Source organism: Lycium ferocissimum, chromosome 1, assembly GCF_029784015.1.
Source record: "Lycium ferocissimum isolate CSIRO_LF1 chromosome 1, AGI_CSIRO_Lferr_CH_V1, whole genome shotgun sequence".
NCBI classification, from domain to species: Eukaryota; Viridiplantae; Streptophyta; class Magnoliopsida; order Solanales; family Solanaceae; genus Lycium; species Lycium ferocissimum.
The window spans coordinates 1,295,754-1,321,212 of NC_081342.1; the positions used below are offsets into that span (position 1 = coordinate 1,295,754).

Sequence of the window (25,459 nt, forward strand, 5' to 3'; positions counted from 1 at the left end):
AGACTTGAAAGTTGGTTTGATGACAATTATTATCTATTGATTTTCCATATTTTGGGTTGTTTATTTATTCTTGATCTTAATTGTTTGATTATACGGTCAATAGTTAGACACTATCTGTGGTGCGCGAATTGGACTTGAGAAAGGGAATTCACGTACATAATAAGAATAAATAGAGTTTGTTCGATTTAATCGTTTCGCTACTGAGGATAGAGATATACCCTTTAGCCCTACTTAGTTGAATACGGAGAAATAAATGCGTTCTTGTTACCTCTGATGACCATAGAGATATAAGCATTATAGTAACATCTACAGGCTTGTGAGCAGTTCGAGAGAATATCATAAAGTATAATTAACCCGTCAACTAGTAACCCAGGAAATAAAATAGGTGGAATTGTTCGAAGACCAACTGGATTGTCGAAAGCCATGACCCTAGATCTTTCTCTCACCTGATAATTCTTACAATCTTTGTCAAGATATCCCCAATCACAAAAACACCCATCACAAATTGTTTACTTTTCAATGTTAGTTTAGTACAATAAACATCTTGATTTTCACTTTCTTGAATAGTTTCATCCGAACTTAAATTAGCCTAACAGTAGAATCTAAGTCTCTGTGGGATCGATATTTGAACTTAACAGTCTATATTACTTGTACGATCACGTATACTTGCGTGTGCGTTTGGGAGCAACAGTGAGTTGTTGGAACAAGGGAATTGGAAGAATCAAATGGGGTTTGTATTTCTCGGACGATTGATGAGAAGGTTGGTCTATGTTTTCTTTGATTTTTCTCGTCATCAAAAGGTCAGCAAATTCAGTAGTAACATAATCGACTCCTCGAATCTTTTTTTAACAATTGTGCAGCCTCATTTTCCCTCCCGTATTGATCAACCCACTAGGACTATGAGGAAGGAGTACGGATAGAGGATTGATGACTATTAGTGGCACTGGCAACCAAATTACCATGATCAGAAATAGTTTTGTCTCCATAGTTCACCACAGATAAGCATGCCAGTGTGGCCATTGGCAGTAGTGCTAGTAACAAGCACCAAAAATCTGACAGGTCAACCATCAGCAGCTCATCCCATGGCTCGTCTATAATTTTTTTATTTTTTTTTGTTTAATTCATCCATCTTCAAGAGTGGATGCCTTTCATTAATCAAAAAGATATTATACACAGCAAAGGAGTTATTACTCGCTGTACCTACTTAATTGGAACAGACTCCAATTATAGCAAAAGTAGGATTTCTTATCAGCTTTCAAAAAAATAGTTGATTTTCTATAATAATAAAGAGAATATACTACTGCTGGCCATTAATCCTGTTGAAATTGGTACCAATATTTTGCCTTTTTTTTTTTTTTTTTCCATTGATAAGGTTAAAATACAGTGATAAGGGCACAAGATAGAGCAAGAACAAATGTGTGAATCAAAGACTCATCACATGACAAAAATAAAGAGAGCAAACAACTCATAATTTATGAGATACTAATGATTTGTCCTTCTACAAACACCTTCAAATCAGCAAGGCAGCCGCTCCAACTCCTTTTTAGAATGCACAGGTACTTCAGGAGCACAATAAGTCACGTATCTATAGAAACTATAACCTAAGCAGAAGCTCAAAGCCAAAGCTCTAACTAACAATTCTACGTTCAGCATGTAACCAAGAACCTGCATTACTAATCCCACCAATATGTCTTTTACTCCAATGTCATATGCTACGTGCGTGAATTGCGCAAAGGTATAGAAATATGTGCTGAAGCCTAGCAGTAGCAAGAGATACCCATAATTGAACTCCAAAAGGTGATGCAAGGTTACTGCCATTATCATAGGAATGACCTCTATCATAAATTTCGCCTTGGCACCCATTAACCGGAAAGGCATGTCGCGATACCAATAAACAACAGAGTACACCACAGCACTATGAATTATGGAGCCAACAGGAAAGATAGTAATGTCGAGAACCATCAAGATTTTGTAAACATGTCGAGCACCAGTGAACTTCACTAAGGCAAAGATCATGCATGACCATGGAACGTAACTAAAAAGAAACCACCATAAATCATTACCATAAATGAAACGCCCTGAAAGAAACACAGGAAAAAAGGAGTTCAGCATCTCAAAGAAAGTTACAAAAAACACACGGCATTGAGCACACCAAGACAATTGGAGAGGGCAACTTTGCTCAAAAAATCACCACTTCAAAGACTAAAAAAGAAGCAACTTCTCGTCTCCAAACAGTATCAGCAAAGAAATTTCACCAAAGCTAGAAAACACCATATAAAGCTAGTCATTTTTTTCTGAGCATGTTTAACTAAGAGGTTTAGGGAATATCTTCACATGTCAAAACTGCAAAAAGGATAATGTGGGCTAGAATTAACCAAAGCAAACGTTAATGTAACTACTATTCATAAGTGAGTTAGGAAAAGATCTGTAACAGCTGACAGAAATTTCTTTGATAAAAGAACTTCAAAGGAAATCCTATGATCAAACAGGAATATAATGGGCAGAACAACTTGATAGACTTTTATTACCTCTGCTCAAAGACTATAACACACTGACTACATATGCATTCCTTAAGTTTCAGCTTCCATCTATGTGATAGATTACAACAACATATCCAGTGTGATCCGACAAGTGGGGTCTCGGGAGGGTGGGGTGTATATGACCTTACCCCTACCTTTGTGGGGTAGAGAGGTTTATTTCGATAGACCCTCGGCTCAAGAAAAATCCTTTTTCAGAACAGGAGAGTAAATAAGCTATGATGAAAATATTGAAGAAAGAGAAAGTACTGACAGCCAAAATAATAAAGATAACCAAAGTAGTAGTAACAACAATAGTAGAATAAGATAATCTATGTTATAGATTTCTAAGCTTAAATTAACCTCATATATAGTTTATAAGGCATGAAGAAACCCAATATAATGTTGAGGTAAAAAGACTTAATTACCAGCACGTCCTGCTACACCAAACCCTGACACGGCCCACCTAAACTTCTTGAAAGATGAAACCACGGCGTCGAAGCTTTGAGAGAAAAACGTCCATGTGCCGAGGAAGAGGCTACGGGGAGAGGCACAGAGAGGGAGAACTTCTTCACCCGGGCGGCTGCAGATACTGTCAACAAACAAGAAAGATATATATATATATATATATATATATATATATATATATATATATATATATATATATATATATATATATATGTAAGTGTCACTAGAAAAGGATAAAAGCACAAGGAGGATATGTCTGTTTATTAACAAGATACTTCACTTGTTCAACACACACTTACAAATCAAATTAGATGATAAGATATTCACAATATGAGCAAAGGAACCAAACGATTTGATGCGGGGTAAGTTAGACCTCTACTACAGCGCATAGATGGGCATGTAAGTTATTGTTGTAGCAGTCCAAAATTGAAAGTCTTATGTAGGGTACAATTCTTGTAGTAATACAACAAACAATTTGTTCAAGCAAACTTAAACAAATTGCAAAAATCAAGAACCAAGCTTGGCTTCTTTTTTTATTATTTTTTTATTTTTTTATTTTTTAAATGTGCTTTTAGGATTCAAAGGCTGACAATTTCAAAAATATTAGATACAAACAGAATTTGTAAAACCCAGGAAGCAAGCTTGGATTTATTTATTAAAAAAAAGTTAAAGAAGTGAAAATTTGCAAAAAAGAGGACCCAAGGGTGGATTAAAAAACGGTTCCTTTAGGGTTAAAAGAAGAGAAATTTGCGAAAAAGGCTTAGATTTTTAGTTAAAAAATAAGAGTGAAAAATTTGCGGGATTAGGAAGAGGATACAAATTGCAATAACAGTGATGTAATTATTATTATTATTATTATTATTATTATTATTATTATTATTATTATTATTATTATTATTATTATTATTATTATAAATAGAAAACAAAAGCGAATACCTGATTGATAAATCCATAGTATTAGTTTTCATCATCAAATCCCACCAACACCAACCAAGATAACCTCAAAACCAAAACAATTTTACTTGGTGACTTTAATTTCCTTCCTTATCCTTATATAGATATAGAGAGAGGCGTCCTATTTTGCCTTGGATTCACTCTTCTACAATTATTAGGACTTCGTTAAAAAGAATGAATTATATTTCACCTCACCTTCAAAGTAGTCCCGCACTTGATCAAAATGCTCCCTTACGTCTGATCGCAGCTTCAAAATAGTCCCCCACTTCGTGTACGTCTCTCAGGGAAAGGAAATAGTTTTAAAACTAGGAAATAATTTTAATTAGAGTACAACTAGGATTCAAATTGCCTTTAATAATTTCTAATTATAATTTTTAAAAAGATACTAATATTATTAAAAGAAAATTAAGGTGATTACCTCTAAACTAACGTAAAATTCTTCTACATTGACAATGCACCAAACTTAAACTCACTCTTATATATATTAGCCGTTGAGAGGACCCTGCATAGTCATGGTTCCAACTATATTACTATTAGAGAGTGAAATAATTTTACTAAACACAGTTCCTCGAATGTCTTTCCACACAGTATTCGCGGCAAATATTGGAGGAACTGTAACCTTGTCTACACAGTATTAGCGGCAAATATTGGAGGAACTGTAACCTTGTCTTTTTTATCATTAAAGATGTTATTGTTCCTACAAAGCCAGATGTTTCAAAAACAGAAAGGGATGAGAATATCCCATTTGAGGACGTGATTAAAGAAATTCCCTTGGCAGTATTCCCAGATAGTAGCCCAGTTCCTATGATTGACACCATTAATGTGAAGGGGTTCTTGTTACTGCTCTTGAGGGCTAACTCATGCCAAAAGGAGCTGGCAATGTAATAATCAAAGAAGATGTGGTCGATAATCTCTATATCTTGACCACATATTTTGCAACGAGATCATGGTTGATACCAATTTTGTGGAGATACTTGTTGGCAGTCTTTCATGAAAAAGTAACAAGATGAAGGATTTGATATTATAAAGGGTGTGGAGCTTCCAAATCCAATTAAAACTCTTATGCTAATGAGAATTGGTTGAATTGCATTCTTTAGCAATCAATTTATAAGAGACCATTCATTGCTAGTGAGGCCCTAGATGAGCTTATCCTCTTCATCACAATTGTGAGATAAGAGTGTTTTCTAGATAGAATGAATCAAGTTGTCAGGCATTGTAAAGGAGAGGGGAGTAAAATTCCAGGAATCATTAATGATCATGTTAGAGACTTTAAGCATGTCTCCACCCTCCCTTAAGGGGACCTTGGAAATAGCTTCTGATGGAATCAGAGTATGGAATTCATTTATCAGTCCCCCTTATGAACTATGAACTACCCACCTAAAGCCTTTCATGCAAGTAGCCCACCCATTAAGGATACACTGCTAAATTCTGGACACAGGTTTCCTGACAAAGTTATTTTTACCACAATTTTTGCTAATGAGGACTCTGGCCCAAAGGTTTTGAGGTATGTTATATAGCCTCCAAGCCAGGCTAGAATGGACAATTTTGCTTTTGTATCTCACATTTCTTGAGGCCCAGCCGCCCATCATTCTTAGGCTTAGTGAGGGTATCCCAGTTGATGAGATGGAGTTCCCTTTTCTCAGTAGTAATTTCCCAAACAAAGTTCCTTTGGATCTTATTGATAGTCTCAGAAATCTTACGGGGGAGCTTAATGTAATGCATCACATGGTTAGTAAAGCAATTGCAGAAAAATATCTAAAAATATAGGCTAAAAAGGTAATATTAGTGTATCATGTCTTTCTAAACAAATTATGTATCCATTAAGATTAAAGTAGCAGTATTAGGGTGAAATCACCGAGTAAAGGGTGGATTAATAATTAAGCATAGCTTTTGACTTACCTTCTAATTAATTTATCGATTCCTCGAGGAATTTGTAATTTAATTTTATGCTTTCTACTATTTTGCTTTCTTGTAGTTGTTAAATTTACTTTTCAAGTTTTCGAACTTTTATGTCCATACATGATACATGTATAGTATATTCCTCAAAATACGAAGAGATCAATTCTCTTTTACTTAAAGTAATTGCATACGGGAAAAACAATGTTTTATACTACTCTCTCCGTTTACTTTTACTTATCCACTTTTGACTTTTCACGCTGTTTAAGAAATAATAAATGAAGTGTATAATTTATCAATGTACTCGTATTTATTGGTGCATATTTTTATTAGATTTGAAAAATGATTTGAAGTAAGTATTTAATACTACGGGTAAAACAGGAAAAAATAAATTATCTTTTCTTGATATGATAAAAGTGACAAGTAAAAGTGAAAATCTACTTCTAAAATACTAGATAAGTAAAAGTCAACAAAGGGAGTATACATTAGTTACGGGCCTACCTAATAAAGTCTACGTATGGACGATATCTACGCAAAGAAAAATGCCATATTTTGTTAACTACAATAATTTATTTATTTATTAGCCCTTACCGGTCCAAGTATTACAATAAGAACATTACATTGGGTCCATCAAAGAATGTGGGCAGCGAATGGGGCTACTCCTCTTTCAACCACAGGCCTCGAGTTTGAATTCTGAATATGAAAAAATTCTTGATGGGGAGCGCTTCCTCCAAAAATGGGCTCTACCCGAATGGGAAATCAAGAAAGAAGATTACATTGGGTGGTCAAGTATAACCAAAAAAAAAAAAAAAAATGGCCAAACAAAATATATTGGCTTAATTTAATACACAGGCCATTAAATTTGTAAGGATGAAGTGTTTTTTTTTTTTTTTTTAAATCCGGGTTTGGGTTAATGGGTCGGGTTGTAAATTGATTGGGTCTAATTACATGTGGACTGATAGACTATTGCCACATATTTAATGAAAAAGCTCATATGTTCCATGTCATCTTCTATTAAAAGAAAGGGCAATTTTAGACTAAAAGCAAACGTTAAGGACAATTATGAACCAATAGGTGGAATTTTAACTTCTTTTTTTTTTTTTGCGTCGATTGTCCTTCGTTTGGGTGGTCTTTAAGTTTTGCCCTTTAAATTGGTGGTCTTTAAGGTTTGCCCTTCACTAGGGACCCCTTGGTCACAGGTTCGAACCCCCGCTCAGTAAAAATTTAATTTTTTTTTTTTCACAAGGCAGAAGTTGTAAAAAAAGGCAGAATTTCTACCTTAAGGCAGAACTTGCATGGGGCAAAATTTGTAAATTCTGCCCATTTCTGCAAATTCTGCCTTAAGGCAGAAATGGACAGAATTTCCAAATACTGCCTAAGGCAGAGTTATAACTCTGCCTTTTTTCTGAACTTATGCCTTGCGAATTTTTTTTTTTTAATTTTTTTAAGTGGGGTTTGAAGCCGTGATCGAAACGGTCACTGTGAACAAACTTTAAAGACCACCATTTTGAAGGCCAAAACTTAAAGACCACCCCGTAATAAGGGCATTCATGGTAATTGCCCGAATTTTAATCCATTTTCAATATGTTAAAGAGCATTTTTGGCCCTTTTCGCAAAATGGTCCCCTTCCCGGTTCGTATTGTTGAAAATGAGGTGAGTGGAGTGTAGAAATGGTATCAATGGGCAGGTGAATTTTTAAAAAAGAATAAAAAATGTGTGTCTGTGTGATCACGTGATGTTGTTAGAGCAAGATAAAGGAAGAATATTCTAGCTAGGTGGCAATTTTCCATTGGCTCTTTTTCTTCCTTTTCTTTTCCTTTTTTATATATTTAAAATTTATTATCATTAAATATGAAATAACAATACGTGTTTAACATAAAATATGGATAATTATGTTTTGGAACATTTAAATAATTATGATAAATTTATAAATAGTCATAAGTAAAGTAATTAAGAGTTTAAATTTTAATTAACTGAAAGTTAAATATAATTAATTATATATTTTAAAAAAAAAACTAAAATTGAGGGATTAAAAGTGATGTTAACACTTAATTAACGCAAATAATATAGGTAAGTGAAGATGATAATATTTCCCAAAAAAATTGATAATCCCAACAAAGAACTACTCCTTTCTCATGTCAAAGAGTTCAATCTGAAATACCACAAACGTATGGTATACGTTTGCTATTTATCAATTGCCACTATGTAAGAAACATAATGTGTAAATAACTAGTAGTAATAATAATTAAATTCGATTTAGAAAGACAGAAAATATATATATATATATATATATATATATATATATATATATATATATATATATATATATATATATATATATATAGATTCTGGATTTGTTGTGGGACCACAACAACAAAGTGAAGTGGGATTGATCGTTAAATATTGTCAACATGCAGGTATGTCCTACTCTTTATATTATTTGGGGTTAAACAAGTATGGCCTACTTAATTTGTGCAACATTCAAATTTCCACGTCCAAGAAAGAGCTCCATGCATGCACAACATAAATGGGTCGTTTGGATTGTGGGATAAAAGAAGATAATTTTGAAATAAAAATTTGGGATTAATTTTCTTTTTATTTGGTTGAATATTCTTATTTCAAACTTAGTAATTTTGGGACTAGTTATACTTCTACCTATGATTATGATATTAGTTTTATACATCCATCAATGTGCGATAATAATTCTGGAATTATTTATCACGAGATAAATTAGTCAAGATGCCTTTCTTCAAGACTCTTCTTCAGACATTTTAATTTTTTTAAGGATACCTCAAATTTAAGGTAGTTGAAGTGTGATCCTATCCTTCAACCATAATTCTGGTAATAAATAGAGTCGTTACTATCATTTTCGTAATTGTACACTACAAAAAAAAATAGAATTCACCATAGTTTTTACATTTGCATTTAAAATGCTTTTCTTGACCAGAGAGCCTATCGGAAATAGCATCTCTATTCCACAAAGTAGGGGTAAGGTTTGCGTGCATCCCACCCTACCCCAGACCCCACCATGTGGAATCATATAAGGTATGTTATTCGTATTTTTAAAAAAAATGGTTTTTAAAAGACATAAATTGTTTAATTTTTAGAGTCAAAATCACATCCTTCTTTTACTAGATTTCAAGTACTTTGGGCTCGTTTAGTAGGTGGTTAGAGTTATGCAGGTATTAGAAATACATAAATTAATTATGAAAGAATCTATGTATTATTTTATGTAGGATCTAGTTATTCAACCTTTTATCATGTCTAAAATAATGTACATAGATTCCCTCACAAATCATAATACATGTATTAGTTATGTGGTTTCTAGATTGCAAAACGCACACCGCATTAATTTTATACATGAATAACTTATCTCCTAACCAGCTACCAAACACGTGCAGGATTTAGTATGTTCATGCATAACTCATCTCAAAACTGGCTATCAAACAACCCCTTCATGCTTGCTAGGTTTATTCGATGCAGGACTTTTCATATAATTTTCGTTCCAGTATTTAAAAGAAGAAAATGATGCAACGTAGTCCTTTAAAATTTGACATAAAATTAATAACATCTTGAAATGAGTCACTCCCTTAGTTGAAGTAGGTCAATTATAATCTACTAGGCCAAGGCTCACCAATAGACTCAAGGTTGTGCGAATGATGATCTGCCCTTTATTTGATACAACACGTACGCTGGGTGAGTCATCGACCGCTAAACTTTACTGAATGTGTTAGAAAATTAGATAAATATAATCGAAGAAGAAATGACTTTGAGGCTGGATAAATTGACTTTTTAAAAGAGATATTGTCCGTATACAAATTAGGAAAATACAAATAATTTTCTTCAGGATACAACAAAGCCCTTATTTATACCTGCATATTTTTCTTATGCTACTTCAAGAGTGTCTTTATATTTATAGAATTTGCCTGATGATTTTTTAGAATAGTCATGCTCTTTCACGAACAAATGTATCTGTTCAATTAAAGACCTCTATATATTACTCCCTTCGTCCCAAATTGTTTGACATTTTTCGCTTTTCGAGAGTCAAACGAGTTGTTCTTTGATAGTATTTTTTTCATATGTCTTTTAAATATTTTAAATTATTAATTATGGTGACTTATAGTACTTTTTACGTTGTTTCCAAATATGTAAATTTTATTTCAAAAAATTTCAAGATTCTATGTTCAAATGCACGGTCAAAATTAAAAAGTTTGACTCTCGAAAAGCGAAAAGTGTAAAACAAAATGAGACAAAGGAAGTACAATTAAACTATCGTCCAATAGAGTGAACTCTTTGCTACAGTAAACTGGGCATTACCTGGGAGCGAGATGAGATGAATGGAAACGAGTTGCTCAATAGATAAGCATATATAAAAATAAAAAATAAAATATATAGCACACCTAGTTATGCTGTGTTCTATTGGATTACAAGAGAGAGATGAGCAATTGTTATGTTACGCGGCGCCTTCCTGAGACTTTTTGGAAGGGCGACGTAAGGCTAAGCAACCGATGATTCCAAAGTTACTATCCGCCAATCGGGGTTCCCTCCGCACGCTAGACTAGACTGTCAGTGCCATGCGGGAAAACCAATGTCAAGAGCAATTGAGAGAACAGAAAAGTGAATTGAGAATGAGAAAGAAAGAGAGCTTATTTGCATTAATGAAAGCTATTACAATGAGAGCAAGCGGTGTCGAAAAAAGAGAGAAATTCCAGCAGGTCATAAGTCATAACTCAAACCAACGACACGAAAGTACGACAACAGTGGTTGTAAAAGTTTACTTCGATGATTAATAAAATTCCATAATAACCACACAAAAGAAAAGCAAAACAATACAAAAAACAACAACCAAAAAAAAAAAAAAAAAAAACTCCTGCTGCTTATCACTTCTAAGTGGCTTTTATAAAATACCATACTCCTTTTATTTTTGTGTCTCATTGCTCTTTATGAACAAAAGAATGAATAAACCCTAGTTTTGACTATTATTTCCGCTTTCACCATCATAAATGGTCCTATAAATATAACTATCACCTCATTTCACTATCATTTGTAATGAAAGTATTTATCCAACATAACTTGTGGGATGTTATGATACATATGCCAAGCGAAATGTAAGCTTTGCCGACCGAAACCAAAATTTATGTCGCTTTTCATATTATGTTGAGCACTGTTGAAAGTTTGCGGTGTCCGGCATAACCTGTGGAATCACTACAAAAAGAAAAAGGATAATTTGTGGAGGTTAAAAGTTGCAATTTGGGGGGGTTTTAGCCTCCTCAAGCAATTAGTGGAGGCTAAAACCCCCAGCGAATTACAACTTTCAACCTCTGCAAATTACCCCTTTTTTTTTTACTGAATATTATGATGATACATATGCCGAGCTAAATATAAACTTTGTAGTGCGAAATCTGAATTTATACTGCGCCAATAGTGTTGAAGGGTAAAAATTAAAGACCGCCCCGAAATAGGGGCATTTGTGCTAATGACCCAGTAATGAATAACTTATAGACGTATAAATTTATACATGGATAAAGCATCAAAAAAACAAACTTGCCCAAGTTTCATTTCAAGAACTATGAAGGTCAAGTATTCAAAGATATGATAGTAAACTCGCTTTCTCTATTTTGCTATTTTTCCTATCATAATTATCCTTTATATCCTACTTTGATTATATTTCATTTGAGCCGAGGGTCTATCGGAAACAACCTTTCTAGCCCATAAGCTAGGGTAAAGTCTGCACATGTCTTACCCTCCCCAAAAGTACGTACTTGTGGAATTCCGGTGAGTTTGTTGTTGTTGTTGATTGTAAACTCGCTACTTTTTCGTTTAAAAAGTAAATAAATATTTTAAATGATATCTTGAATGTTTAATTTAGTTTAATGAACAAACGCCCAACAAAAATAATTCCTAAATTACCCTTCCCTACATTATAATTATACATATATAACTTGTCTACGAACCAAACTACGTTAATTGAATAATGTCCGAGTCGATTAAAAACTATGCTTGAATAATTAAGTTGTCTGCTAGTTGAGTTCTCTTAAGAGATAGTCAGTAACTTTTATGACCTTCCTTAGTATCAAAACATTTATATATATAGAGAGAGACACACACACACTAGTTTAGGTGTACGCGCTTCGTGTGTCCCTATTTGATCACTATATAGTTAAAAATGAAATAAGTAGTAGTAATAATGTAGTCGATTTATAAAATAAAATTTTTAAAAAGTGTATATTCTTGAAAGTGATTAATATTAGAAAGAAATCCTTCATATAAAAACATCGGGACATAAAATGCAAATACTAATTGGATAAATTCTAAAATAATATATTGATGAAAAATATATATTTAAACCGCACATATATTTACCAATAAATATAGTACATCCCCGATTTTCAAAAGTTTTAACTGTACACAACTATAATTGGATCCAATATTCACCATAATCTAAAATCTAAATATTAGTACGACTAATATGAAAATAATTTTAATAATTTCCTAGTGCAGATATTGTGGGCTTCGACGTACTTACAATTTCACTTGGCAATAAAAATAAGTACCTTAATCTATATTTTGTTTCCTCGTTTTTCTTTATGCCCTCATTTACTTTTCTTGAAACGAATAATCAATAGAAAAGTACTTATTTCATTGATATTGTAAACTTCCCTCTGTTTCCTTTCCAATAAGTGATTATTAAATTTTTATCATAAATAAATTATCATTATGTTTTTCCAAGAATGATTACTATTTCTAAAACCAATGGTACATACTTAGAATTTATAGAAATATTTGTCGTAGAAATTTTTAAAATAAAAATAACAATTTAATAACAGAAATTTTTAAAATAAAAAATAACAATTTAATTACCAAGATTTTTAAATAATACTTATCGATTGAAATTTTAAGAATAGCAAATGATTTCTATGAAAGGAAATAAAGAGGTAAAATTTGCCTTGTGTGATTAAATACAAAGAAGAAGAAGAACAAAAAAATTGTGGAGTTTCCTTGTAGAAAAACGTAACCTTCCTTCTACTTTTTATAATAATATAAAGTACTCTTATGTTTATAATTTTGTGGTTTGGTTGATTTTGAATTGTCGTAGGTTTTTCCTTTCTTAACGATTTATCTAAAGTAAAATTTTAATTGGTTTTAAAAACCTAAATATTATGACTTCTTAGTTCGTTTAAATGAGGAATGATTTAATAAATCAAAAGTTGTACTTATAGTCCTAAGACTCCTAACCAATAGAAAAATTAATTTACAATTATGTTCAATGTGAACTCTATTTTTAAAAGATTAAAAAAGCGAACGATATTTTCGCTAAGGTTCATCGTGCTGGCCTTCAACATACTTACAATTTCACTTGCAATATTAAGTGCCTTAATCTAATTTCTTTTTCTTCTACTTTTTTTATATGTCCTCACTGACTTCTCTTGAAGCTAATAGTCAATAAAAAGTCTTTATAATTTCCAACATATTTCTAGCTTTGCTCAGTTCCCTTTCCAACAAATGATTATTAAATTTTTATCGTAAATAAATGATCACTATCTTTTTTCAACAATGATTACACTTTCAAAAGCTAATGGTAGAAATTTTAAAAATAGAAAAATAATTTAATAACCAAGCTTTTAAAACAAATACTTATCGATTGAAATCTTAAGAATAGCAAATAGTTTCCTATGAAAGGAAATAAAGAGGCAAAATTGGCCTTGTGTGATTAAACATAAGGACGAAGAACAAAAAAATTATTGTGGAGTTTCCTTGTCAGAAAATGGAACTTTCCTTCTACTTTTTCTATGTAACGACCCATTTGGTCGTTTAGCACTTTTAGGCCTAATATCCCTAAAACACCATTTTCATGGTCTAATTTTTTGGTGTCTATAGCTTGCGATAACGGGTGATTCGATTATTTAATTGACGAGTAAATTTTAGAATATATATGATATAATGTGTGTGAATAGTTTATTCATAGAAATAATATTTGCACACATATAAGATATAAATGGGTAAATATGGTATTTGATGACGGTGGTTTGAAATAGTATTTGATATATGTATAAATAGGCTATGGTTTAGAATTCTATCACATGATTTATGATGATGAGTATATGAAATGACCAATATTTAAGTAGATGGAGATAGGAATTAACTATGTGGACAATTAGTTAGTGGATAATTATTAATGTGGGAATCAGTCCACGCGTGATGCAGAAATGAGAAAAAAAAAAAAAAAAGAGTTTTAGGAATTATAACAGAGATAGATAATTCATTCACAAATTGACATAAAGGTTTTGTTGGAAGCAAGTGGAGGGGCCGCAACGTGGTTCATTATGTGGGTGAGTAGGGATTAAATAATGGTTTGTTAGTGGGAAACATGTAGTAATTAATAGTGTTAGTGGAATGTTAGTGGAAGACAATTAGTTAATTGCAAGAAGGTAGTGGTCCGTAAGGGTTTTAGGTGGCACATGTATATAATGGTGATAATTTATGACCAAGCCTTTTTGCTAATTAAATAAGGATTAGGTGGGCCTTACAACACACTATGTAATGGCAATCCATGGGATTTCATTTCAGAGTAAGAAATCTTCTTCACAAAGTATGAACAATATATTATGGATAAATGTACCACATCCACGTTTGGCCAAGAAAAGTAGGCAGGAACAACTTTTCATGGAATTTTGGTTCTTTTAAATGGAAAAGTCGTGCAACTCAAAGAACTTTCTGTGGAAACTAAATAAGTAATGAAGTGTACAAACAAATGATTACTACTTTGGAATTTTATATTCCTCAAGAGCATATTGAAACAATATAAATTCGTTGTTAGAGCAACAACTAAGCAATTCACTTAATGGAAAGCTACATGGTTGGAAGAAAACATGGATATAGTGGAGGCTCCTCTTAAAACATTTATACCCTATTGTTGACTTCTTATCCGGAGAAAGAGGGTCATGCACGTTCTATATATGTATAGGATACTATATACATATTTCACCACATCCTAAATCAAGGAGAATTTAATTACAAAGCCGAGGGAAAGAACGTTATTTGTAACATGAATGAACAACTTGTTCCATTATTTCTTCATAGAAACGTAAGGCTATAGGTAGAGGAATACACGCATATTCCGTTCTCAACTTGTTAACAATAGGCACTACGTGTGGAAGATAAAATCGGTTTCATAATTAAGCAAGAATGGGAGGGACGACATGAGGTTATACCACGTCGGTTTCCTCCGAATGATAGCAAATTGGAGACTTCTTTGTAGTAAAATAAGGAGGAAGATAAGGAGCTCTTGGAAAAATAAGACTTTGTCCGTTCGGAAGCACTTCGAAGGAAAAAGCTTTGGCGTGAAAGTTCGTGACACCTGTTCGGCATTGAGGTAGGTTACGGTTTACTTTATGTCTAGACTCCGGTTAGCTAAACGTATGTAAATAGTAGTGATTGACGGGGAAAGCATGATAGGCCTTCGGGCATGGTGTGGAGGTAAATTCCATCTAGGTTGGTATTGCCGAATTAGTGTTATATGGGCTTGTCGCCATTATTGTGATATCGTTATGTGGGCTCGTCGCCATTATTACGATATTGTTATGTGAGCATGTCATTGTATTGTGATTTCATGTATTTGATATAATTCTCTCTCTCTTGTTATCCCACTGGTCATATGGAAGAGGAAGGTTATTACTGAGAATTGAATATTGAATTGCAATTCCTAGTATGAATCTATGGAACCTATGATTGCGGTGATTATTGAGGTTGATTCCATGCGAGGCATGCATCCCATATTCTATGTGCTATGTGATGTAATTATCACCTAGTTGTATCTTTATCACATACTAGCTCCCTCACCTTATGAAAGGGAAGGGTAATATTGATGATTGAGCCGTGGGCAATAATATGACTTGTACTTGTTTATTGCATATTGGTGATATAGTTGAGATCGATATCATGCATGACATGCTTTCATATTACTCTTATGTTGTTATAATGGTGAGGAGAGTGATTGAGAGACTCGAGGTTTTTGCCGGAGATCGAGAGGTGACGGAGAGAGTGACGTAGAGAGATTGAGAGTGACGGAGAGAGACTCCGAGGTTTTTGCCGGAGATCGAGAGTGATTGATAGCCTCCGAGGTTTCGCCGGAGAGCACGAGTGGTACATGGACTTCGCGGGTCCCCCATGGGTCATGACTATGAGGCATTGCCATAGCATGTGTGTACGGGAGTGGAGTGTGAGAGGTGACTACCGCATTGCATAACATTTACATAGCACGACATTGCATTGCATAGCACTCCATTTGAATGGTCATTCATGTCATTGCATGGCACATTCTCTCGATTGATTCTTGATTTGTGAATTACCGAGTTGTTGTTTGTGAGTATTTATTTTAAAGGCTGGATGGAATCGAGGTTTATAGAATTCTCCTAGGCTTATAATCCGAGATATTGAGATCCCTTGTGACTATCGTTAATGCAAGACTTTCTCATGTGCTAGATGTGTGACCGTGTTTGATTACTTATCTCGCTTACTTGTTAGTTGCTTCTTGTTTATATGCGTGAACTAACCATTGTCGGCCTATGATACCTACGAGCCTTTGTTGTGCTCATACTACTTTTGCTACACTCCTTTCCGGAGTGTAGAGTTATTTTGTGTGATGTTCGGAGTCTCACGACCGTTTCGAGGCATTCGTCAAAGACGTTTGGGTGAGCTATTGCAACCCGCAGTCTCTCCTTAGATTTACCTCGTTGTTCTCTATCCTTAAATTCATTAAGTCGTATCCATTTTGAGTACGTTATCTATTCAAATTGTAAACTTCTTAGAAGCTCTTGTATGAGTCTAGACCAGATTTTGAAATTTCTTATAATAAAAGTATTTATTCCGCATGTTATATCAAATTAAGGTAGTTATCTGAAGGGTTCGCCCACCAGGGAGGGTTAGTGTGGGTGCCCGCATGATCCATGATTTGGGTCGTGACAAGTTGGTATCAGAGCTTAGGTTACCCGGTCTATAAGTACAAGAGCAATGTCTAGTAGAGTCCTACTTATGGGTGTGTTGCGCGCCACACTTATAATGGGAGGCTATGGGACATCTAGGAAACTTCGATTCTTTCATTATTTCGTGCTACTTCATTCAAATTGGTATCTAGTTGATCCCAATTGGTATCCGAACTTCTCTCGTTTTACCTTCTCCGGATGATGGGAACTCATCCTTAAATTCTTGCGCGAACGGTTGTTTTCGACATGTGGTACAGTACGAGTTGTGTTGTCCTAATTTAGATGCGTGACTAAGTTCAGTTTCTAGATATGACCTAAGGTTTCAGCTGTGTGGAGTCGTGATTAGGCTCGTTATTGTGAGGTTGGTTGAAGAGATGGGAGAGGTGATTCATAGGGTCATAGGACCTCCATATTTATAGTATTGGGTTTTCTCGAAAGAGGCAAGAATGCATTTATGGCTTAATAAGAGCGATTTATATATAATTAGGGTAGTAGTACTTTAATTTCTTGCTTTAGATGACAAGAGTGATGTGTTTGGTAGGAAGGAGGAAAATTTTCTAATCTTATATTGTTTGATTGTTATATATATTTTTTTAGAACATTGTTCAAAGATATAAACTATAACAAGTTTATTAAAAGTTAAGAAAATAAATTTACTTTTTATAGAAATGAGGAAAACAAACTTCGCATGCATGAAATTAAAAAAAAAAAAAAAAAAGTGGTTGTGAGTGTTCGAAAATGGTGCACGAAACATTTTACACAAGATTCGAAATATATATAACGCATTTCAAGATAAAAACACATAAAAGAAAAGTTCATTCATGCAAGGTTGGGCTAGCATCTTCGAAGTGAAATGGAATTGTTGAAGAAGAGACTTAATGACTTCATCATCATCATTTTCCTCTCTATGGCCATAACAAATAGCAGCATTATTGTCTGCGACTGGACTACTGTTGCAATAAGTACCAAAAGAAGCCTCGCAATTTCGCTATACCCATAAGCTTTCTCCTCACATCTAAGTTAGCCTTGAAACAAGCTTGCCTTAATCTCTTTGTTTTCTCCTCAAGTTCCATGTCCGGAATTTCCTTCCATCTTCTTCTTCTCTTCCTCTAATAAATTTATCACATCCTTCCACTTTTGCTCCATACCATTTCCTTCCCCCTCTTCAATTCCCGCAAATATTACATAATAACCGAAACAAGGGTAACATGTTTATATAGAGAATGAATCTTAACGTTCTTTTTCGAAACGAAATATTAAGAAAATATAATATTGTTACATAAACTAAAAGGTGAATTTTTTTGCCATCACCATAATATTATATGCAATTGAAACAAGAGTGTATAGAAGATGTGTATATAGAGAGAGTGAACCTTAACATTCTTGATTAGTGTTTGAAGACTCATCAACTTCCTATGTGGCCACCTTCGAATTCCCAAATCCCTACATCTTTTCTTCAAAAGTGTCACCCCAATATTAAGTTCCTTGGTAGCTTTTGAGTTATTGGCATGTAAAAGTACTTTGAAATTGTATCTCGAGACAACATTTTTGAACCGTTAATCTCTCTCTTTGCTTCCTTTTTCCATTATAAATTCCTCAACACGATCATTAGTCATTATCTTTTCTTGATTTTTGTCACATAACAACAATTCCGGTTCTCGTTCTCCCGAGTAATTGGGTACTTAATCCAAATTCACCGCTCATTTCCTCCACATTCTAAATCCCTTTCCAATTTCGTCAAGATAACTCTCCTCCCGCACCCATAACATTATAACACATTAGCTAATTTATTTAGAACAAATACTACTAGTGTATATAAATAGTTATTCAAAACATGACCATCAGTTTGGGGTAAGGTTATAAAAAGGTGAATAAAATGGATCTTCAAGAGTACGTTCCATCATCAAATTTGGTTATTAATGATCAAAAGCGTTATCGTGAATGGAGAAATCATACTGATGATCGATAGCGTAGTGTCCTGAATATTCATTGTTTTTAAAACGTAACATATTATGATTCACCACAAAGAATAAAGGAAAAAAAAAAAATTTACCTTGCATTCTTTCTTTAATTGGATTCATAAGGAAGGATCCTATAGGCATATATGCAAAGATTGGTTCTATATGAACGAATGTTTACAAGTGGACGGGCCGATCTTGAAGATGCCGTTCGAGTTTTGCTTTTGTGAAAGTGGACGGCTCCTTTTACAAAGTTGTCGGCCACCTGGATTTTACCCGAAGAGGTAAAAGCTTTTTGAAAAATTGGACGTTTTTTTTTTTTTTTTTTAAAGTTTGTCATATTTTCATTACAAAAGTCAAATTAGCCTATAAAAAAAAAAAAAAATCCGGAATTTCTAAAGTAGAAATTGGGGTTTATCCATGAAAAGTGGGTTTGTGGATTCCGTTGAGTTAAAGTATGATTTAATTAATGGGTTACGTTAGTACTTGGTAGTGATTTAAGGTACTATGGTCGCAAGAGGTTATAGGGTGATCGGATGGTGTCCTACGAACTTGGCTCGCGGAGTATTCGGTGGTATGCTTCCCGCATTGTGATTTGGAGGTGTAAGTAAGACTTAGAATTAGCAAGGTCAGTTATGAGTGGATCAGTTCGTTGGGATCGCTTAAGGTTGCTCCGCTAAAGCAAGGAGTCTTTCCTGGCAAGAGTATGTTGTGGTTTCGGGTTGGTCTTCATGTATTTCTAAGAAGTCGTGGTACGAAGAAAATTTAAGAATGGTGAAAGAAGGGTTAGTGAAATCAGAATACTTTACCAGATTAGAGTGGGCAAGGTTTGTGTCTTAGTCTAAGGTTGGTGTGGTTCTAAGGAAAATTGTGGGGCCTATCTATAACGTTCATCGGTTTGGTTATATAGGTTTAGAATATTTGACAAAAACAATGCTTATATTCGGAAACTGAGGATGGGGAAAATTTTGAATTTAGAAATATGAAAATTAGGTCTTTTATCTAAGTTAGAGGGAGTTCCGGCTAGTAAGGAGAGAGAGCAGTGTTTATGGCGCATTCCGTAGAGGTTTCCCGCACTGTCCTATTAAGGATTCTTTAGTTACCGCATTTCATTCTCTCTTGTGTGCTCGAGGACGAGCGATTGTTTAATTGGTATTCGATGTAACGACCCATTTGGTCGTTTAGCACTTTTAGGCCTAATATCCCTAAAACACCATTTTCATGGTCTAATTTTTTGGTGTCTATAGCTTGCGATAACGGGTGATTCGATTATTTAATTGACGAGTAAATTTTAGAATATATATGATATAATGTGTGTGAATAGTTTATTCATAGAAATAATATTTGCACACATATAAGATATAAATGGGTAAATATGGTATTTGATGACGGTGGTTTGAAATAGTATTTGATATATGTATAAATAGGCTATGGTTTAGAATTCTATCACATGATTTATGATGATGAGTATATGAAATGACCAATATTTAAGTAGATGGAGATAGGAATTAACTATGTGGACAATTAGTTAGTGGATAATTATTAATGTGGGAATTGTCCACGCGTGTTAGTAGAAATGAGAAAAAAAAAAAAAGAGTTTTAGGAATAATATTAGCAGAGATAGATAATTCATTCACAAATTGACATAAAGGTTTTGTTGGAAGCAAGTGGTTCTTTTATTTCTGCAACGTGGTTCATTATGTGGGTGAGTAGGGATTAAATAATGGTTTGTTAGTGGGAAACATGTAGTAATTAATAGTGTTAGTGGAATGTTAGTGGAAGACAATTAGTTAATTGCAAGAAGGTAGTGGTCCGTAAGGGTTTTTAAGGTGGCTTACATGTATATATTGGTGATAATTTATGATCAAGTCTTTTGCTAATTAAATAAGGATTAGGTGGGCCTTATAACACACTATGTAATGGCAATCCATGGGATTTCAACGAGTAAAAAGTCTTCTTCACAAAGTAGGAACAATATATTATGGATAAATGTACCACATCCACGTTTGGCCAAGAAAAGTGGGCGTAACAACTTTTCATGGAATTTTGGTTCTTTTAAATGGAAAAGTCGTGCAACTCAGCAACTTTCCTTTGGAAACTAAATAAGTAATGAAGTGTACAGCAAATGATTACTACTTTGGAATTTTATATTCCTCAAGAGCTTGGCAGCAATATAAATTCGTTGTTAGAGCAACAACTAAGCAATTCACTTAACGGAAAGCTACAGCAACATGGATATAGTGGAGGGCTCCTCTTAAAACATTTATACCCTATTGTTGACTTCTTATCTGGAGAAAGAGGGTCATGCACGTTCTATATATGTATAGGATACTATATACATATTTCACCACATCCTAAATCAAGGAGAATTTCATTACAAAGGCGAGGGCAAAAACGTTATTTGTATGTTGAACAACAACTTGTTCCATTATTTCTTCATAGAAACGTAAGGCTATAGGTAGAGGAATACATTTTTATATTCCGTTCTCAACTTGTTAACAATAGGCGGCTACGTGTGGAAGATAAAATATTTAGTTATGAAGCAAGAACGGGAGGGACGACATAGAGGTTATTTCGGTTTCCTCCGAATGATAGCAAATTGGAGACTTCTTTGTAGTAAAATAAGGAGGAAGATATTGAGCTCTTGGCAAATAAGACTTTGTCCGTTCGGAAGCACTTCAGAAGGAAAAAGCTTTGGCGTGAAAGTTCGTGACACCTGTTCGGCATTGAGGTAGGTTACGGTTTACTTTATGTCTAGACTCCGGTTAGCGAAACGTATGTAAATAGTAGTGATTGACGGGGAAAGCATGATAGGCCTTCGGGCATGGTGTGGAGGTAAATTCCATCTAGGTTGGTATTATTTTGTTATGTGGGCTTGTCGCCATTATTGTGATGCCATTGTTATGTGGGCTCGTCGCCATTATTACGATATTGTTATGTGATTTGTCATTGTATTGTGATTTCATGTATTTGATATAATTCTCTCTCTCTTGTTATCCCACCGGTCATATGGAAGAGGAAGGTTATTGCGAGAATTGAATATTGAATTGCAATTCCTAGTATGAATCTATGGAACCTATGATTGCGGTGATTATTGAGGTTGATTCCATGCGAGGCATGCATCCCATATTCTATGTGCTATGTGATGTAATTATCACCTAGTTGTATCTTTATCACATACTAGCTCCTCACCTTATGAAAGGGAAGGGTAATATTGATGATTGAGCCGTGGGCAATAATATGACTTGTACTTGTTTATTGCATATTGGTGATATAGTTGAGACTGATATCATGCATGACATGCTTTCATATTACTCTTATGTTGTTATAATGGTGAGGAGAGTGATTGAGAGACTCCGAGGTTTTTTGCCGGAGATTGAGAGTGACGAGAGAGACTCCGAGGTTTCTGTGGGAGATTGAGAGTGACGAGAGAGACTCCGAGGTTTCGCCGGAGATTGAGATTGAGAGAGATTGAGTGATTGATAGCCTCCGAGGTTTCGCCGGAGAGCACGAGTGGTACATGGACTTCGCGGGTCCCCCATGGGTCATGACTATGAGGCATTGCCATAGCATGTGTGTACGGGAGTGGAGTGTGAGAGGTGACTACCGCATTGCATAACATTTACATAGCACGACATTGCATTGCATAGCACTCCATTTGAATGGTCATTCATGTCATTGCATGGCACATTCTCTCGATTGATTCTTGATTTGTGAATTACCGAGTTGTTGTTTGTGAGTATTTATTTTAAAGTTTGGATGGAATCGAGGTTTATAGAATTCTCCCTAGGCTTATAATCCGAGATATTGAGATCCCTTGTGACTATCGTTAATGCAAGACTTTCTCATGTGCTAGATGTGTGACCGTGTTTGATTACTTATCCGCTTACTTGTTAGTTGCTTCTTGTTTATATGCGTGAACTAACCATTGTCGGCCTATGATACCTACGAGCCTTGTGTTGTGCTCATACTTTTCTTGCTACACTCCTTCCGGAGTGTAGAGTTATTTTCGTGTGATGTTCGGAGTCTCACGACCGTTTCGAGGCATTCGTCAAAGACGTTTGGGTGAGCTATTGCAACCCGAGTCTCTCCTTAGATTTCGTTGTTATCTATCCTTAAACAGAAGTCGTATCCAGTTTGAGTCTGTTATCTATTCAAATTGTAAACTTCTTAGAAGCTCTTGTATGAGTCTAGACTAGATTTTGGAAATTTCTTATAATAAAAGTATTTATTCCGCATGTTATATCAAATTAAGGTAGTTATCGGAAGGGTTCGCCCATCAGGGAGGGTTAGTGTGGGTGCCCGCATGATCCATGATTTGGGTCGTGACAAGTTGGTATCAGAGCTTAGGTTACCCGGTTTATAAGTACAAGAGCAATGTCTAGTAGAGTCCTACTTATGGGTGTGTTGCGCGCCACACTTATAATTGGGAGGCTATGGGATCTAGGAAACTTCAGATTCTTTCATTATTTCGTGCTACTTCATTCAAATTGGTATCTAGTTGATCCCAATTGGTATCTGAACTTCTCTGTTTTACCTTCTCCCGGATGATGGGAACTCATCCTTAAATTCTTGCGCGAACGGTTGTTTCCGACATGTTGTGGTACAGTACGAGCTGTGTTGTCCTAATTTAGATGCGTGACTAAGTTCGGTTTCTAGATATGACCTAAGGTTTCAGCTGTGTGGAGTCGTGGTTAGGCTCGTTATTGTGAGGTTGGTTGAAGAGATGGGAGAGGCGATTCATAGGGTCATAGGACCTCCATATTTATAGTATTGGGTTTTCTCGAAAGAGGCAAGAGTGCATTTATGGCTTAATAAGAGCGATTTATATATAATTAGGGTAGTAGTACTTTAATTTCTTGCTTTAGATGACACTCGGGATGTGTAAAAAAAAAGGAAGGAGGAAAATTTTCTAATCTTCTTTGTTTGATTGTTCCAGATATTTTTTTAGAACATTGTTCAAAGATATAAACTATAACAAGTTTATTAAAAGTTAAGAAAATAAATTTACTTTTTATAGAAATGAGGAAAACAAACTTCGCATGCATGAAATTAATTTTAAAAAAAGAAAAGTGTGCGTTGTGCACGAAACATTTTACACAAGATTCGAAAAGGAAGCGCATTTCAAGATAAAAACACATAAAAGAAAAGTTCGATTATGCAAGGTTGGACACTTGAAGTGAAAAACGATGGACAAGAAGAGACTTAATGACTTCATCATCATCATTTTCCTCTCTATGGCCATAACAATAGCAAGCATTATTGTCTTGACGGACTCCGTTGCAATAAGTACTTGCCCGCAACTCGCTATACCCATAAGCTTTCTCCTCTTGAAGTTAGCCTTGAAACAAGCTTGCCTTAATCTCTTTGTTTTCTCCTCAAGTTCCATGTACGGAATTTCCTCCATCTTCTTCTTCTCTTCCTCTAATAAATTTATCACATCCTTCCACTTTTGCTCCATACCATTTCCTTCCCCCCTCTTCAATTCCTGCAAATATTACATAACCGAAACAAGGGTAACATGTTTATATAGAGAATGAATCTTAACGTTCTTTTTCTAAACGAAATATTAAGAAAATATAATATTGTTACATAAACTAAAAGGTGAATTTTTTTGCCATCACCATAATATTATATGCAATTGAAACAAGAGTGTATAAGATGTGTATATAGAGAGAGTGAACCTTAACATTCTTGATTAGTGTTTGAAGACTCATCAACTTCCTATGTGGCCACCTTCGAATTCCCAAATCCCTACATCTTTTCTTCAAAAGTGTCACCCCAATATTAAGTTCCTTGGCTTTTGATAATTGAGTTATTGGCATGTAAAAGTACTTTGAAATTGTATCTCGAGACAACATTTTTTTGAAATCGTTAATCTCCTCTCTTTGCTTCCTTTTTTCCATTATAAATTCCTCAACACGATCATTAGTCATTATCTTTTCTTGATTTTTGTCACATAACAACAATTCCTGGGTTCTCGGTTCTTTTGAGTAATTGGGTACTTAATCCAAATTCACCGCTCATTTCCCTCCACATTCTAAATCCCTTTCCAATTTCGTCATAGCATAACTCTCCGCACCCATAACATTATAACACATTAGCTAATTTATTTAGAACAAATACTACTAGTGTATATAAATAGTTATTCAAAACATGACCATCACACATGGGTAAGGTTATAAAAGGGTGAATAAAATGGATCTTCAAGAGTACGTTCCATCATCAAAGGGTTATTAGCAGCATCAAAAGCGTTATCGTGAATGGAGAAATCATACTGATGATCGATAGCGTAGTGGTTTTGAATATTCACTGTTTTTAAAACGTAACATATTATGATTCACCACAAAGAATAAAAAAAAAAAAAATTGTACCTTGCATTCTTTCTTTAATTGGATTCATAAGGAAGGATCCTATAGGCATATATGCTTAAAAATTGGTTCTATATGAACGAATGTTTACATTATAAGTGGATTCAAAAGCCTAACTTGAGTGAAATTTCACAAGGATCTTGAAGATCAAAAGAAGTTTTGGGATCAGTTGGCATGAGAAACGAGGCTTTTGTGAAAGTGACGGCTCCTTTTACAAAGTTGTCGGCCACACGGATTTCCTCGAAGAGGTAAAAGCTTTTTGAAAAATTAGACGTTTTTTTTCAAAAAGTTTGTAAACCATAATAAAGTATTTC

The 25,459-nt window shown here is 34.4% G+C and overlaps 1 protein-coding gene across 2 annotated transcripts; it reads right to left on the reverse strand.

Moving 5' to 3' along the window:
* Window positions 1-1,402: 1,402 nt before the first annotated feature.
* Window positions 1,403-4,148, reverse strand: LOC132048778 (uncharacterized). 2 transcript variants are annotated; one of them, XM_059439483.1, is made up of 3 exons: window positions 3,921-4,148; window positions 2,945-3,108; window positions 1,403-2,078 (listed from the first exon to the last, which is right to left on the reverse strand). In XM_059439483.1, exons 1-3 carry the CDS (start codon window positions 3,953-3,955, stop codon window positions 1,516-1,518), a joined length of 762 nt encoding a protein of 253 aa, XP_059295466.1. In that variant the 5' UTR covers window positions 3,956-4,148; the 3' UTR covers window positions 1,403-1,515. The 2 variants fall into 2 exon arrangements, with proteins under 2 accessions (XP_059295466.1, XP_059295506.1); XM_059439523.1 differs by having other exon boundaries at window positions 2,945-3,099; window positions 3,921-4,147.
* Between the last annotated feature and the right edge of the window lie 21,311 nt (window positions 4,149-25,459).